At 36.7% G+C, this 18,947-nt stretch overlaps 1 protein-coding gene across 1 annotated transcript in view; it reads right to left on the reverse strand.

Annotated features, from left to right (window-relative positions):
- The window catches only part of LOC150077522 (transmembrane 7 superfamily member 3-like), a 133,001-nt gene that overhangs the window by 108,525 nt on the left and 5,529 nt on the right, over positions 1–18,947 (reverse strand). Inside the window, exon 2 of the mRNA XM_090385931.1 lies at positions 2,420–2,755. Coding sequence (XP_090242057.1) covers positions 2,420–2,755 — 336 coding nt within the window. The remainder of the gene's footprint in view (positions 1–2,419; positions 2,756–18,947) is intronic.

Here is an 18,947-nt window from a genome sequence, read left to right on the forward strand (position 1 = left end):
GATCTGAAATAATTAAGCTGCATACCAGACTGACTCAATGTTATTCTGATATTTCCTATCCAACATATATATATCCTCAAATTGAGGATAATATGCTGAGGATACAATCCACACACAGGCACTGCAAGCATAGGGAGATGTAGGAAAGATAATACACCAATGTCTGACATTTTTAATACTTTGTTGGATACTAAAACGGCATCTCTCACACCAAAATAAACCCTCATGCTATTACTGGATTTATTTTTCTTGATTCCAAAAGCTCTCTGATCAGAATCATGACCCTCCTCCCTTCATTTTATTTCTGTCTGCGCACGCACGCACGTGTGTGTGTGTGTGTGTGTGTGTGTGTGTGTGTGTGTGTGTGTGTGTGTGTGTGTGTGTGTGTGTGTGTGTGTGTGTGTGTGTGTGTGTGTAGGCCATACTCAAATCCATCACAATAGTTACAGAATGACCTGAAGTTTCTGATATGCCTATTATGCCAGCATATATCAATTTAGTCAAATTCATCAAGTTTGTTTACTATGCTCCTGGGTCTGGTGTATCAGCAAAGGTTTGCTTTTTCTACTCCAACACTCTGATATAGACTATGCAGTTGCCTCTGAACTGCAGTATTACCCATGTCTGATCTACAATGTTTAGTAACCCACTTCCCGAATCACTGGTAAAGAATACTTCTCCCTGCAATTATTGCTGGATCGTAATTCAATCTCCTTACTGTTCCACATAAGTTTTTTGTTTTAATTTTACTAGATGCATTTTATTTGGCACTATCATTGATGCTCTTAATATATAAATCCTATTCAACTGACTGCTCTCTAATAAATCCAAACTGCAAGCATCAGTTAACTGAACTTGCCTATGGAATTCCATACTCACATCATTCAAAATGCTGCTGTCCAGTGTAGTCCTTCTACAAGTTTGATATAAGCATTAAGTCGCACATCTATTGTGAACTTATTTATTAAGAGTTTAAAAATCACTGGTATTAGTAATTCTGAATAATCCCTTCAGTCTGAAGTCCTGAAAAGGCCTTTGTCACATATTCACTTCAATTATACTGGGGCAAAATATCAGAAACCCGAGACCCAGAACATGTAGCATTCTTAGTATCACATTACTAACAAACAACTTCTCTGTTAATCAGGCTCTGGCATGAATGTAAACAGCACTCTTCATCTATCAGAGTTTCTAACTGATCAGTGATTTCTGTCCTGTTCCATCTGTCCATTTTACATAAAAAGATGGTTGAGAGCATAGCTAGTTCACCACTTGTCACTCATTTGGAGAGTTGTTGGGTTTGAATCTCAGTGGACAGGAGGAATTCTTAAAGACCTCTTCAATCAAGGCCGTAGTCAGCAGGTCTCAGGCAGAGGTGTTTCAGTTTGCACAACATGCAAATTGTCCCAAGAACGTACACAAAATAACATGCTAAACTATATAGAATGGTATAACATGATCAAAGTACCTGATGTGCCAAGGAACCCCTACACAACAAAATGTTACCTACTCCTCTAATAAGAGAATCATTAAATATTACAATCGACTCTTGTACTGCCATTTCATTTGTTTGTTGTATTGTTCAATTATAATCCACTCTTTTAAATGGGGGTTTAAGCATCAATCCAGACTCTCAGGGCCTAGAAGATCATAGAATTTAAAATTCTAGGTGAAGAAGCAAAATATGTAGCTATGACTATGTATATAACCAGACACTAAAAAATACAGTGATATGACATACTTTTTTTTGTCAGTATGAGATGTAAACATAACAAATGTAACTTCATGAGGAATATCTATGGTAGTGAGTCAGGCACTATTATTGACAAGTACATTGCTCTAGTGGGAATCAGTATCTCTAGAGTAATTGCCTTTTGTAAGAGTTCCATCTGCATTTTAAATTATCCTTTTCTAAATTCTTTTAAAGAAATAAAATTGGTAATTTTACCAACTTTATTCCTTTAAGTAAATTTTGACTAAAATATTAAATTTCTCCTATTTAAATTTCAACCCTTCCTCTTCTTTATATTTATTTCACTTAAAACAAATCTTCCATGGCCTCCTTGTGCATTATCATAACTTTCTAATAGCAGTCAAACTATTTATTCATCCTCTGCAGCTCAAATTTATATATGTCATAATTTTGTTACAGTAAATCAAAAAAATAATAGTAATTATAACAAAACTATCTAAATTATATATTATTTGTAACAAGTATTGGATCAAATAACATACACACAGTAGCAAAAAAAGTGGCAGTATAACTATTATGACACCATGTTTGTAATTTATACTGCCACTTTTTCACTGGTTTATGCAGTAGAGTTTTTAAAGAACAGTGGGTAGTTTAAAATCTTGGGGTGAAGGGAAAAGAAGTAGAATATGACGTGTGAGAGCGTAAAGATCTGGAATTACATACCATTTTTGAGATAAGGAGTAAAAACAAGCAATGTCGAAACACTTGTTGGATTTCTATTAAAAATCCACATTTTTGCTGATATATCTGTTGAATTTAACATTGAAGCTAAGCCGATATTAGTTCCGGTCACAGAAGACCATGGATACACTGAAAAATACAGTGATAATGTAACATTTCTTTTCTGGGTGTGAGCTGCAAATATAACAAATGTAACTTCAGGAGGAATATTAACAACACTGAGTTTGGCACTATTGTTAGCAGGTATGCTGATCTGGTGAGAAACAGTATCCGTACCAAGCATAAAGGTCTTTTCCAACAGCTCCATCTGTGCCTGACCTGTTAAGAATAAATGCATAAAATAAATATAAAAGCAAATTTAATTTTCTTAATATAAGAAGATTTTTATAAATTAATTGAAATAATAGTCTTCTGTATGCTTTTGTTTTTATAGATAACAATGAAGGCAAATCACAATTTGCTGCTGAAAAGATAGCATTTTCATGCATAAATCATAAATCTCTAAAAAATTTCTTAGTATTGCAATTCAAATAAACACTACTCCAAATGAAGTATCATGTTATCTAAATTAGTAAATTGAGAAATAACTTTTCCTTTTATGTATTCTATGGCCAGCAGGATTTCAACTGCCACGAATAAATGTTACAGTCTTAGCATCAGCCAAAAAAACAAAAACACCCCTTCCCATTTCACTGATCCATTTATTCCAAATGTTTGTCTAGTTCCGCCTTGAATTTATTTAAGTTACCAATTTCCACAAAAACAGATGGAAGTTTGTTCTGGCAATCAACTACCTGCTGGCTAAAGGCAAATTTCCACACATCTATTCTAGGTTCTAATACCTCTCGTGTTTTGGGTTCACATAAAAAAAAAAAAAAAAAAATTTCCACAACCCAATGCCATTTTATCATAGGTTCAATAAGACATCCAACTGGTTTAGCATTACCATCAGTAGAGGCATATGATGCGAGAAAGCAAGCTTATAGAGCATTAGCCAAAAAAAATCTCATTTCACACATCCATTTGTTCTAATAGTTTTATTTAAGTTAACAATTCCACAACGACATATGGATATTTTTTCCAGCAATCAACTACCGGCTGGCTAAAGGCAAATTGCCTCACATCTATTCTACAACCGTCTTTCCTCAATTTCAGTTTATGCCCCCTCAGGTTTGTAATCTGAGCAGAAGGAAGAATCCCATCAGCACTGAGCCTGCTTAATCCGTTTAAGGCCTTATACACCTCAATAAGACTGCCTCGCAGGAGCCTAGTCTCCAGATGATGCAATTTGCAGAACTTATGCAGTTCTTCGTAAGAGCACCCCTTTGTTCCCCTCACCAGTCTTGTTGCCCTCCTCTGTACTCATTCTAGCAACTCTACATCCTTCCTAAAATGAGGCTTCCAGACCTGTACGCAGTACTCAAGGTGTGGCCTGACCACCTTATACAAGGGGATAATCACCTCCTTATCCCTGCTCACAAAATTCCTGTATATCATTGACAAGACACCATGACTTACTCTGGCAGCATGTCTGCACTGCTCAGAAAACTTCATATCAGACTGCACAATTACCCCCAGGTCTCTTTCATTTTCCACTACCCAGAGTGCAACACCACCCAGTTGGTATATTTTTCTGGGGTTCTGACCTTTGTGTCATCTGCAAACCTTTGTATCATCTGCAAACTTTGACATTAAGCTTGATATACCTTCATCAATATCATTGATAAATATATAAAACAACAATGGGCACAACACCGAACCCTGAGGGACATCACTAATAACATTAGTCCACGAAGAGCAGTATCCATTGATTACCAATCTCTGTCTTCTTCCACTCAACCATCTTTTTTTTTTTTTTTTTTTTTTTGGCTGATGCTGTGTAAGCTTGCTTTCTTGCATCATATGCATCTACTAATGCTAATCTAGATAGAACAAACTCCCTTAACTACAAGTTGTCTATATAAGCACTACTTTTAAACTAATAAAATCACTACAAGGCTATTCTGCTATATTTTTAAAAAAGAAATGTTTTTACAGCCTATTTCAAGGCCTACTAGTCCCTCATCAGATATTAGGTGGCCTTGATTAGTGAACCTAATGACTTGCAAATGAAAAAAAGCTGTCATGACACCGTCTCATATTAGTAGTTTCAAAATGAGGCAAGAAAGCAAGCTTATATAACATAGTAAAGCTGCTTTAAATGACCTTCCATTAAGCAACAGATTTTTAAGGTCATAAAGGTACATAAGGTTTAAGGTCATTAAGTTCATTTAGAGATATAGCAAGGGATCTTGCTAAACCCAGCTTATGACCACCTATTAAGCACCAGTCCTTCTAATATAAACAGCAGTAAGTGTATTCAGTGCCCAGGGGATCATCAAGCTTGTATTAAACAAGTCAGCAAATTTAGTTCTGTGAATTTTTTTGAATGGCTTACTTTTTTTAAAATATGTATTTTATTTTATTATTATTTTTTTGTTAGTTGTTGGCACATCGGCTTCTGTGGCCATAATGCACCTCCCAAAGTTTTTGCATTTTACTCTGATCCAAGCACGAGGCGGGATTCGAACCCGCGACCTTTGGGTTGCCAGGCAGGCACTTGACCCACCTGGCTAGCCCAGTCGGCAAAATATGTATGGTCACCTAGATATTTCTGCACCAGTAGATTAAACAGATTAAAATTTTCTCTTTTTCATCATGAACAAATAATGACACCATACACAAAAACATGCTCTAGAAGGTGTTACTTTTGTTTCTGTAAAGGAGAAAAGTAATGCAACAGCAACGCCCTTACCACTTGGCAGTTTAGTACTGTGCAGTGTTAAATTTCATATTAGAGCATGTAAAAATTATCTACTTTCCACTGTATTATAGGAGAATGATTCAACCGTATGATCATGGAATAATACAAGTGACTGAATTAAATATTAGAAGGAACACTTCTGGTATGTTTTAAGCCAAATGAATAACAACAACAATTAATTTGCCTTTAGCCAGCGGGTGGTTGGTTGGTGGAACAGACTTCCATCCCTTGTCGTGGAAGTTGATAGCCTAAATAAGGTTAAGGCTCAGCTGGACAGGTATTTCGAACGAACAGAGGGGTGAAGTGGAAGTGGTTTTTTTTTTTTTTTGGCTGATGCTGCATAAGTTTGCTTTCTTGCATCAAATGCCTCTACTAATGCTAATCTACAAGGCAAGAAATGCAAAAATCTATAAATCTATTGGACAAAATTTTTTTTATTATTCTCTTCTTGAATCAAAATCAAAACAAACTAGTCAAAAGTGTTTCCAAAAGGTGTGAGTTTTAATTTTTTTTTATCCAAACTTGCTGATAAAAGTATGCCAAATAAGAAAAAGGCAGATAACTGTGATGAACTCAGCCAGGAATGGCTTAGTTGCTGAGTATAGGAAGTTTTAAACTTAGAAAATAGCCTACAAATATGGGAAAGTAAAATCACTGCTTTGACTCGAATCCAGTAATGATATAATGCATCAGTACAAGCAAAGTTCATTTACCAGTAACAATGAACAAATACAAGAGCTGACTGAAAATATAACTCTGTATAATAAAAAAAAGAGGCCTTACAACGTATCAAAAAAAAAATTAAATAATTTTCTGCTCTTGAAGATTTTGGTGAAATGATATAAAAAACAATCTTAGGCAAATTAAAATAAATTTTTTTTTTGCAAAATAATAATTTAATATGACAAAAAAGTTATTTTATTTTGCATCAAAAACTGTTCGTTTTTTAGTTTAATGAAATATCTGAGTTAGTGTTAGAATAGCTAAGTAATATAATGTAATGGGTTTTCTGCATCTGTCAACAGAAAAAAAAAAAAAGGGAAAAGGGGAAACAAAAAAAAAAAAAAAAAAAAAAAAAAAAGGTGCTAAAGTTTAACAAATTTTAGCATGCAACCTCTATTAAGCATCAAATTACCTTACATTTTTGTCAGTTGCATGAGGTGGTGCTTCATGCAGATTTACCAAAAATATATATTTATCTTTTTCATTTGTCATTCCCTTATTAATGCTACTCACTCTCAAAATGCCAGGTAAAAGTTTATTGGTATTAATAGTCGCAAATGATGCAAGAAAGCAAGCTTATTAAGCATCAGACAAAAAAAAAAAAAAACACACAACACTTCCCCATTCCCTCCAATTCAGTTTGTCTAGTTCTTCCTTGAATTTATTCAAAATAACTTAATGCTAGATGGAGGTTTGGCCCGAAAATCATCTACCCAATGGTTGAATGTAAATTTCCACATATCTATCTGGCAGCCATCCTTCCTCAATTTAAATTTATGTCCTCATATGTGCTGTGAACACAAGAAAGGATGCTACTGGTACTGGAACTTAATCCATCCATTCAAAGCCACACACACACCACAAAATCAGAACTCGCAGGTGCCTAGCCTCCAAATGCTGCAACTTACAGAAGTGAAGCCGTTCTTGATAAGAGACCCTTTTATCTCTCTCATTAATCTCATTGCCCTTCTCTGCACCCATTCCAATGCTCCACATCCTTTCTAAATCGAGTCTTTCAGACCCATAGGCAGTACTCAACCATTGCCTTATACAACAAAATCACCTCCTGATACCCAATGGCAAAATTCCTGTATATTAGTGACAAAACCCTGACAAACTCTCCTAGCAGCCCATCTGCACTGCTTAGAGAACTTCCTGTCTGACTGCACAAATACCACAAGGACTTCTTTCTCCACTAATTTGAGTGGGGTACAATACAGTTTGGTATATGTTACTGCTCCCCATATACAGTACTTTGCATTTATCAAAGTTAGTTTCAACTGTCCCCTTCTCAGTCCATTGGCCTAATTTTTCTAGATCTTGTTTCACTAGCATACCCTGATTACTGCCACTAATCACCCTGCAAAGCTTTGTATCATCTGTAACCTTAAGATATTAAGTATGATATGCCTTCATCAATAAATACCGGAAACAGCAATGGGCCCTGAATAGAACCTTGAGATACTCCACTAATAACAGTATCTATGAAGAGCAGTGCCACTATCTTCTCCTACTTAATAATCCTTTTGTCCATAATGCCACATTACTCCAATTTACACAGCATTCTTTTATGTGGAACAGTGTCAAAAGCTTTTCTGAAATATAAGTATACAATATGATTTGAAAATTATTTTTTGCATCTAGCTTCTCTGTTACTGCATCACAGTATCCAATCAGATTACCCCTAAGAAATCCATGCTGTGACTAGTATAACTGCATTGAACTCCAGGGGCTCACATCTGGTAAGTATGGGCTTGGCACACCCAGGGTCCTGAGCGCTGGATATCTCTCTTCCTTGATGATTCCCTTCTACTTCTGACTCTTGTGTGTTTTCACACACACGAGAGAGAGAGAGAGAGAGAGAGAGAGAGAGAGAAATTCAGAAATTTTTTTTGGCTGGTGCAGCATAAGCCTCAGGCTTCCTTGCACCATATAGCTAATAATAATAATAATTTCTGTCCCTAATAATAATAATAATTTCTGTCCAGATGGTATTGCATTACTTCTTTAACGAGTGAGTCTATTTTTCTTGAAATAAAAGTCAAGCTAACAAGACTGTAATTACTCATTTCGCCCTTTGACTCGCCTCTTTTCAAACTAGAGATCCATTCACATATCTCCGGTCCATAGGGATCTTTCCTGAATTCAAGGATCCTTTTATAATTACACTAAAGGTTGAATTACCTCTTTTACTGCCTCCTTTAATATAACTGAATAGATTCCATTTGTTCCAGGTGCGCTTATTTTTGTATAAGTACAATTTAATTTCCACTATCCTTTCAGTTATCACAAAAATATTTAACTTCCTGTTAGAATTTATATACAGGATGTTTGTTTTAAAACGCAACCCATAATTGTCAGTTTCCGTATGTTGTTTGTCTGAGATTTTATTGGTCATTGGTAAAGGCAGCTGAGTGAGTTTAACCAGTGAGGAATTTATATACAGGATGTTTGTTTTAAAACGCAACCCATAATTGTCAGTTTCCGTATGTTGTTTGTCTGAGATTTTATTGGTCATTGGTAAAGGCAGCTGAGTGAGTTTAACCAGTGAGGAATAACTTTAAGCAAATAAGCTGTTAGGAACATGGAAAACTGACATGTGTTGGTGTATTATGCCAGAGAAAAATGCCAATTTTTGAACAAGAAAGATGGTTCTGACTAACAGAGAATTTTCATAGTGAAGCATTATTTTGGTAAGAAATCGTAAATATGTTGCGCCAAGCTTTCCAACGAGTATTCCCAGAAGTGAAGGTGCCAAACAACACCACAATTTACTGCCTTGTCTAACATTTTGAAGAGAGATAGGATCTATGTGATTGAAAACATAATCAAGGAGTATGGACCTAAACAATGATGTGCTGGAAGATGTGAGGCTCAGTTTGTTACTGTCCCTATCTAAATAATTACAGAAGCTATCCCAACAGAAGAACGTGTCTTTAGGCAGTGCACATAAATCTACTGGTTTTGGCATTTCAGAGCATATTGCATCATTCCATGCATGGATTTCAGCCTACTGATCATGCTACTAAGCTCTGTTACTTACTGAGATTGGTTTAGGGCTTTTGTTCATAACAACATTCAAACACAGTCGAATCTCGTTAATACAAAGTTCAAAGGACCTAAAATTTTCACGTTTTGTAAAACGAGGTTTGTAGAAATGAGGTCCCCCAAAAGTAACAAAATTTGACCATCCTCCACCTTTGGTATATATTACTGTATATATATACATATATATATATTTTTTTTTTATGAAAACCCCAAACACAAGAGGTATCAGAACCTATAGTACTTAGTACTGTGCTTGAGTTGGAGGTTGAGAAGATGAAAGAAGATATTTGTTGACATTAGACTTGAACTTCTGTAGACTGTAATCTTCAGGAAATACGTATGGAGGAAGGTTGCTCCAGAAAACAGCAGTTGAATGAATAAACAAGGAAGATGAAAATTTGTTCCGCGAGTTTGAAGTTGGACAGTAAATGGATGTTGGCGGCACGTGTTGGGACTGTTTTGAAAGAGAGTTGGAATTATAGAAGCCAATTCAGAAGAACAGTGCCCATGGAAGTATCTGTAGAAAAGGCATGCAGCATGAACAGTATGTCTATGAGACAGTGAGTGGAGAGACTCTGTTAGAGAGGAGTCATTAATTAACTTAACTGTCCTCTTCTGAATGGAACCTGAGAGAGGTTTTGGGGACACCGCCCCAGATGTGGGAACAATATTCCATGGTAGGGCAGATTTGCGATTTGTATAGAGTGAACAGCTTTTTGGAAGAAAAGTAACGGCAAGAGCAAAAGAGAAAACCAAGTTTTTTAGATGCAGAAGAAGCAATATTTGTAATGTGCTCGTGCCAAGAGAGATTAGAAGTCAGGGTAATCCCCAAAAGAGATATATCATTTTGCCTAGAAATGGGAGTGTCACCGAAGATAAGCATAGGAGCAGAAGAATCCTCTTTGCGAGGTATAAGACAAGACTGAGTTTTAGAAGGACTGAAATCATCTAAGCTGTCTTTGCCCCACTGAAGAATTACATTGCATTCCACTTTCCAGTGGAATGCAATGTGCTATAATCGGCAAAACTATGGATAGGATTTCCAATCAATGGAAGACGTTCATTAATATACAAGAGGAAAAGAACTGAAAACTGGGGGACACCAGAATTAGTGGAGAAGTTAGAAGACAGAGAGCCTTCTTCCATCACCCTCAGTGAGCGATCAGAGAGAAAACTGGATAACCAATTACAAAAAACAGTTGGAAAACCATAAGATGGAAGCTTGTTTAGAAGACCTTTATGTCAAACATGATCAAAAGCCTTCGAGATGTCAAGAGCAACTGCTTGTGTTTCACCAAACTTTTCCATTGAATTTGTCCATAAATGAGTAACATAAGCCAGAACATCACCAGTGGATCGACACTGATGGAATCCATACTGGCGATCGTTGATCAGACGGAAGGTTTCTAGGTAGTTTAAAGTTGGCAGTTAATTGATTTCTCTATTATTTTAGAAAGAGTAGAAGTAACTGCAATAGAACAATAATTGAATGGGAGGAATTTGTCACCCTTTTTAGGAACTGGCTGGATATGAGCAAATTTCCAAGCAGAAGGAAAAACACCCTTGGAATAAGAAAGTGAAAAAAGGTGGCAAAGAACAGGAGTAAGTTCAGGAGCACAGGTTTTGAGAACAAGTGGAGAAATGCCATCATGACCTAGGGCTTTCTTTGCATCAAGATTCGTGAAAATCCTTCTGACATCCTTTTAACGGAAGATCAAAGGAGGCATTGAATGGAGCATGTTGGGAATGGTGGGAGGTGTTTTACCAAGGTCATTAATACAAGAGTTGGAAGAAAAATGGGATGCTAGCAGGTCAGTTTTATCCTTGGCTGAAGTGACAACAGAACCATCTGGTTTTGACAGAAGTGGGAGCAGAGATGGGCAAAAGTTGTGGCCAATAGCTTTTGCAAGAGAGCAGAATGCTCAGCTAGTTTTCTACTCTTAGTCTGTTCAAAATCTAGTTTGGACTGATTAATAACTCCTTTATAATTGTTGCGAGTTTTGGTGTAGGCAGAAAATGAAACTGAAGAATTGGAAACAAGCCAATTACGATATGCGACATTCTTCTCTTGAATAGCCTTAGCACATTTATTGGAAAACTAAGGTTTACAACATAAAGGACGAGATTTTAAAGTGGAGTGTGGAATAAAGGATTCCACTTCTACAAGAATAATTTCACTGACACGATCTGAGCAAACGATGACGTCAGAAGTTTTGAAACAGTAATCCGACCAAGGAAAAGAAGAAAAGAAATCTCGCAGGTCATCCCTGCATTCTTGCATTCTTGTAATGCCAAACAATACGAGGTTGGAAATAGCCATGAGATAAAGGCTCCATTGGAGAAGAGAATCACCAAGTTGTGATCTGAGGTGCCTAAAGGACCACTCACTTCGACCGTGTACTTAGAAGGGTTGTTTATGAGAAAAAGATCAAGCTTGTTGGCTACATGGTTAGGATTGCCCGGTATCCTTGTAGGTAAAATGATCAATCTGTGCAAGGTCATTGCACAGATAGTAATTGCAAAAGACTCAGTATCTCGACCAGCTGGGTCGATGTGACTAGAAAACAGAAGCCAGCTGGAGTTATGAACATTAAAATCACCAAGGAAAATTACCTCATTGTTAGCAAAGTTGGACTGGAGAAAGTCAAGTTGCAAAGAGAGGAAGTCAAAGAGCTCCAAGTGATTAGTGGAGTTGGGAGAACGGTAGAGACAACAGATGAATTTGACCCAATGAGGTAGAGAGATTTTAAGCCAGAGAAGATTGAAAAGAGGAGATTCCAAATTGATCAATCTGTGCAAGGTCATTGCACAGATAGTAATTGCAAAAGACTCAGTATCTCGACCAGCTGGGTCGATGTGACTAGAAAACAGAAGCCAGCTGGAGTTATGAACATTAAAATCACCAAGGAAAATTACCTCATTGTTAGCAAAGTTGGACTGGAGAAAGTCAAGTTACAAAGAGAGGAAGTCAAAGAGCTCCAAGTGATTAGTGGAGTTGGGAGAACGGTAGAGACAACAGATGAATTTGACCCAATGAGGTAGAGAGATTTTAAGCCAGAGAAGATTGAAAAGAGGAGATTCCAAATTACAAAGTCTCTGAGAGGGAATATCTGAACAGACATATGCACAAGTGCCACCTTTGAGGCGAAAGGAATCATACAGCAAATAATTTGGCAACTGAGAAGAGCAGTAGTTGAATCAACCAATAACTGAGATTCTGTCAGAAAAAGCACATGGGGTTTGGTAGACAAGTGGAAATGGATGTCATTGAGAATAGAATTGAGACTACGTATATTTGTGAAATGTTTGGGAGGTTTAGATCTTTTTGCAGATAAGCTTACTATATATCTAAGAATAATAATATCAAAAGTAAATTAATTTTAATTAATAAAAACAAAAGCCTTGTCTAACAATACAGTAACAACACATTTTTTTAAAGATTTTACTTTATTTGTGAGATAAACTAAGCAAAAAGCAATTAACAGAAATGAAAATATTGAACTGTATGTATATTTTAATATGTACAATATTTCAGTATCACAGTAAAACGAATTACAATCTTAATATAAAAGGAGACACATAAACCATTAACTTTTTAAAAAATTAATCTAATTTAAAGAAAGAATCCAATGTTGTTTGCACAGTTTTGTCCTATAGGCATTTTTAAATGTAGCACATATATTATCAAATCCAATACTTGTTTCTTTATCAAAATTACTACAGACCAACACAATCTCTATTATGCTCAATACATTTTGGGCATCTTGTGTGTGCTTCTTCACTTTCGACATTACTGGTAACAAAAATATCATCGTTTTGCTTGGTGCTCAGCAGCTCTTCTGGTGTTGCATTGCTGTGGTAGCAACTTCATCCTCCACCTTCACAAACTCTTCAAATTTGCCAACAAAATCTATATGCTCCTTCAAATTATCCCATTCCTCAATGTTGCTATCACATCTGTTTGCTAGACCATGTTTCTTTGATGATATTTTCTCCAAAGCAGTCTTTCTAAACCAGTTGATTATTACACTTTATGCAATACTGTCCCAAGCAATAACAAGATTGCAGATATCATCCAAGACATTCCAATTTAGCTGCAAATTGTTCCCTCCTTCTATATTGTGGATCAAGTACCTTAACAGGCGGGTTCTAGACATTAAGCATCATTTATATCATGCTTAATATCCAAGTCTGCAGTGATACAAAGGTTAGCAGGGTGATTAATGACAATCATCAAGGTGAGCTACTGCAACGAGATCTAGAAAAATTGGGTCGATCAGCTCAGAAATGGCCATTATAGTTCAACATTGACTAATGCACGGTACTGCACAGGGGTAGCAGTAACCCCAGAGTAAGTTATAAATGGTATGGTACTACACTCAAGGCAGTGGAGAATGAGACAGACCTTGTGAAATTGTGTAGTCAGACATGAAATTCTCTTAGCAGAGCAGACATGCTGCCAGAACAGCTTACAGGGTTTATCAATGATATACAATGGGGGGAATGCATTGGATGCACTGTACAATGCACCCCCCATTGGATGTGCTGCACCCCTAGATTGCAGACCCAATCTAGAGAGCCATCAAAGTCTCAACATAAATAAATGAGGCTCCTTAACCCATTTTGCATCCGGACCCCCAAATACTTTTGCATGGCCCTGATGATATGCAGAAACTTTGCTAAAAGGAATAAGCAAGTCATTATCCCTTTGTATAAGGCCACGATTATGCCGCACCTTGAGTATTGTATACAGATCTGGAGGCATCACTTTAGGAAGGTTGTAGATCTGCTGGAATGGATGCAGAGAGGGGCAACCAGATTGGTGAAGGGAACAAAAGAGTGCTCATACCTAGAAAGGCTTCAGTTCTGCAAATTGCAGTGTCTCAAGACCAGGCACCTCTGAGGAGATCTGATTGAGGTGTTTAAAGCCTTGAATAAGCTGAATGTTAATGGTATCCTTTCATTTGCTGAGACTATACACATGAAGGGGCATAAATTGGAGTTGAGGAAGGATGGCTGCAGAATAGATGTATGGAAGTTTGCCTTCAGCCAGTTGGCATTGATTGTTGGAACAGGCTTCCAACTGTTGTTGTGGAAGTGAATGGTTAAATAAATTCAAAGGAGAAATAGACAAATTCTTGTAGGGTATGGATGGGTGATTGCATTTTTTTTTTTTTGGCTGATATTATATAAGCTTACTTTCTTGCATCATTTGCCATTACTACTACTACAACCAAAGAGCAACTGAAAAACATCTCAGAGGTTACTACAAGAATAAATCAAAACAACTGTTCTTCGAGTGTCACAGAATATGGTGAAATGAGTGAATGCTAGCATTCAGCAGAATGGTGAGCACTTCCAGCATCTTTGGTGAAGTAATTATTTCACTGTGTTTTACATATTTGGTTATTATAATAAATATTATGAAGTGAACCTCCTGCTGCATTTTCAAATAAACACCTTATACTTCTGGCATCTCCATTTCAAAAAAAATCCTCTTGAGTAAACATAGATACAGAATATCCATTCAGTTTGTCAGAAACCTGAGCACGATCATCAACAGTTAAGCCATTGATATCAAGTGGACCAATGTTATTCATCCCTTCCTTCTAGGGTTTACATAAGTAAAGATGTCTTTGCTACTTTTCTTTGCATTCTTTACCAGAGTTTGAGTTTTTTTTGGCAAATTCGCAACTAAGGCTATAATGATTCTTCACCAGACTTCTTGTAATCTGCCTTAACTTGCCTGACTTCCTTTGTGACTTGTTTACAGACTAGTTTATATCTAGTGTAGGCTTCTATATCATCTGAAAATTTATGTGCATCCATGTATTTTTCTTCTTTGCCACAAGTCTCATCAGTTTATTTGACATCCATTTAAGAATAAGCCTCGAACAGTATCTCTTAAATGAAAATCCTATCAGCTTCTATAACTTCTTTCTTGAATTCTTTTCACTCAGAATTTGCTGTTGCTAACATCAATTGATCCTACTGAATAGAATTTAAAAACTGTATGAGACCATCACTGTCACCTTCATGAAAGGAAAAACTCTTCCCTTTTGCATTGAACAGTAGTTACATCTTTTAAGCAAATCCCACATCTATATTCTGTGACCACTGCCAGCTACTGTTCTTGGAGACGATACTTTATCTGTAGATTCTTAATGCATGAAAAGTCACTGTTAATAATCGTATCAGGAGTACTGTGTTTTTCTTGTTGCTTTTCTAATATACTAGTGTGAAAAACAGTAATCCAACAAATCCAGACAGGTTCTTGACTGTACAAATGACTATCGCATAGATTCCAGTCAATATCTGGAAAGTTGAAGTCTACCATTATAAGACAGTCTGATTTACTGGCCTACTTTGTCCGTATAGCTTTTCATTATAGTCTTCACAGTCCTTAGGCCAATAAACACACTCCTACTCTCATCTTTGTTTTCCCAGTGCTTATTATCAAACCAAACTGACTCAACATTGAACTAACTACCCTTGTCCACTGGATGCACTGTTTCAGATTTTATATGCTTCTTAACTAAGAGCATAACTTCCCTCTCCTCGTCCTTTCTGTCCACATTGTACTCTCCATATTCAAATTCTGCATCCCTTATGTCTAAGTGATACCATGTCTCCCATATCCATAGAATGTCCGCATTTGATGGTATAAGTGCTTCGATTTCATCAAATTTATTTACTATGCACCTAGCATTAGCATACACACAAATATATATGTGCCTGTTTTTTTACTTTTGTAGATGCTAGTAACCCTAACAGAGGATACTAGCATCTAATCACATCAATGTCTGCAACTGCTATTTGTCCATGATGCCCCCAAGCTATCAGTTTTCCAACCTGCTTAACACTGCCTTGTAGATTAGTAAATATTCTTGCGCTTCTTCTATTTAAATATATCTCAACCCAGTAAAAACAAATTCTCCTGTTAACAAGCACAGACCATGATGAGAAAAATTCTACCCCCATGAGCTTGCACAGTCTTTCCAGGGCTGAAGTGATTAACAAGGATCTCATAATATACTCCATCCTATCATGTCTTTGCAGAATTACAGACACTTTTGCGATAAATCCAAAAACCTCTTATCACAATTTTAATTAATCCAGGTTCTTATTTATTTGAGACACAATGAAATCTCAGGCTAGGCCTGCCCTGACTCTGCTGGAGCATATCAAAGAGTTGCCTAATAGCAATAGCATCATCAGTTTAATGTCAGGTTAAGTTTTACAGATCATTCTCATTTTTCATTATGATCTGTTTGTTTATATATTCACGGACAACAGCTCTCACTCTCTCTGCATGAACTCATGAAGAGAAGGGGATTTTTAACCTTACAGTGATCAATAGAATTTGACAAAATGTTGTTTTTTTTTTTTTGTCATTCCTCTGAACATTGGCGTTGGATTATATCCTCCCATGTATCTTTCCCATACTAGTATTTACTGTTTTCATTTAAATTTACTACTTGAATGTGACAGGTTAATTGTGTACACTAAATCTTATAGTCACTCCAGTCTATATTTTTATCAAGATAGAACAGATGCTAATAAGTAAATGCACCCTAATGAATGGATAGTCACTCCAGTCTATATTTTTATCAAGATAGAACAGATGCTAATAAGTAAATGCACCCTAATGAATGGATGGCCAAATAAGATAAGGCCTCCTGCACAATGGCTACCTATAATTGGTCCTGCTGCAGCAGCACACTGATAGGTGCATTTGAACCATAAAAGATTTTCAACTGATTGCAAATATCAGGAGGCAACTTTTTATTTTTGTAACACCTCAAGTTAAAATTTGGTGAACAGATAATTTCGGTATTCCAGATTAATTGGCTATTTCTTCACAAGTCATACTTCTGTCTTCCTTCAAAATAGTGGTAATAATGATGCAGATATATTGTTTCTTGGTCTGCCTGGGTATTGCTTGTCTTCACTACTGATCTGACCTCGACAAAACAACCTTTGAGACCAACATGAAACTATAATATGAATTTGCATTGGCATTTGACAATGTAAAGTTTCAATTTTCATAAAAGATCTTTGATCTGAAACTGTAATCTAATCTGAAGCAATATCACCATTCACTTTTAAAAGCCTCTCCACAAACATTCAATCTCCATTTCAAGCATGCTAATGTTGAGGTTAAACTTCAAATTATTATCCTGATAAATACCAGTCGTGTAGGCATATGGAGCGAGAAGCATGTGTGTATTACTTCTGGGATGAGTCTCATATAACTGGATAGATCCCAATAGCCCCAGGTATCTTATTTACTTAACAATTTCTCTTCCACTACCAACTCAGTTATCATATAATCATTTAGCTGCCAGTTATAATTCCTTGTACTTCTTGTAATGCCATCCCTATGTGAATACCAGAAATACACCAAGACTTCCTTGCAGGTGAATGTAGATGCAAAATATTTATTTAACTTGTCAGCTACCTGAACAGGATAATCAACAGCTCCAGGGTTTAGTGTCAAACAATGTTAACTACAAAATTGCATTTTTTTTTTTTTTAAGATAAATAAATAATCCTGTTAATGCATGATAAATTTAAATAACTTTAGTTTTACTTTATACAAATAACAATGCATACGTCATAGAATTGTATCTCTCTGGTACTTTACAAGTTAACTTGGGCTGTAAGTACATTTCTGGTAAACCAAGAAAATGTCAAATGACTTTTTCTTGGTTAATTACAAAAAACGTTAACTAAAAAATGATTCCTTGATAGGTGGAATAGGACCAGGGTATGTCTGCCAGGGGCAAAAGTTGATGACGTTGTAGAGCGGATATCATCTTTTAAGGGCACAAAAGGTGATATAGTTGTACACGTTGGCACTAATGACATTAAGAGTAGGAGACCGGCGGAATTACTTGACAAGTACAGGTCACTGATGAAAAAAAGCCGTGAATTAGGGTTGAAATTGAAAGTGTCTGCAATTCTGCCCAGACACGATAGGAGGGAGTATATGATGAGAGCCCTGTCAATCAATTCGGCCCTGGAAAGATTGTGCAGGGCTCAAGGGGTAGAATTTTTTTCAGCCTGGTCTGTACTTGTTAACAGGAGAGACTGCTTCTACAGGGATGGGATACACTTAAATAGAAAGGGTGCAAGAATGTTTGCTGATGCTATCGAGGCAATGTTAGGTGGGTCGGAAAACTGCTAGATTGGGGGGATACAAGGACTAATAGATTAACAGTAGCCACTGGCAGAGGTGAAAGTGATTCTTGCACTGCTTCTATTGGAATGAGCCGCAGCCTGGAAAATAAGATGCAGGATATTTCAGAGACTGCTGGGAATCATTGGGGTACAAGTAAACACATGGGTTGTGTTAGGGTAGCTAAGAAAAAGAACAGGTGCATGTATACTTGTGTGTACACCAATGCTAGGAGTTTAGTAAATAAATTTGATGAATTTGAGGTATTGCTCAAAACATCAAAGGCAGATATTGTGGGGATTTCAGAGACGTGGTGTCACACAGATATAAGAAATGCAGAACTGGAATTTGGGGAGTACAATGTCTACAGAAAGGATAGACAGGATAGGAAGGGAGGAGGGGTTATGCTATTAGTTAAAAAACACATAAAATCCAAGGAAGTGAAGCCAGTCGACATCGCTGGACAGTGCAGTGTCGAGTCAGTTTGGTGTGACATAAGCATTGGGAGATCAAAATTGAGAGTAGGAGTGTGCTATAGGCCTAATGACTCTGATGAGTATAATAAGAAACTGTTCGGAGAAATAGAGTGGGCCAGTAAATCAGAGAGTCTTATAATGGGGGATTTTAATTTCCCAGATATTGACTGGAATTTGGGGGCTGGTCACTCACACAGTAGCAAGGCTTTTGTGGATTTATTGGATGATTGTTTTCTACATCAGCATGTTCGGGAGGCAACTAGAGGGAGTAATACTCTT

The sequence above is a fragment of the Mastigoproctus giganteus genome, chromosome 12, assembly GCF_048544385.1.
Source record: "Mastigoproctus giganteus isolate SK-2022 chromosome 12, ASM4854438v1, whole genome shotgun sequence".
NCBI classification, from domain to species: domain Eukaryota; kingdom Metazoa; phylum Arthropoda; class Arachnida; order Uropygi; family Thelyphonidae; genus Mastigoproctus; species Mastigoproctus giganteus.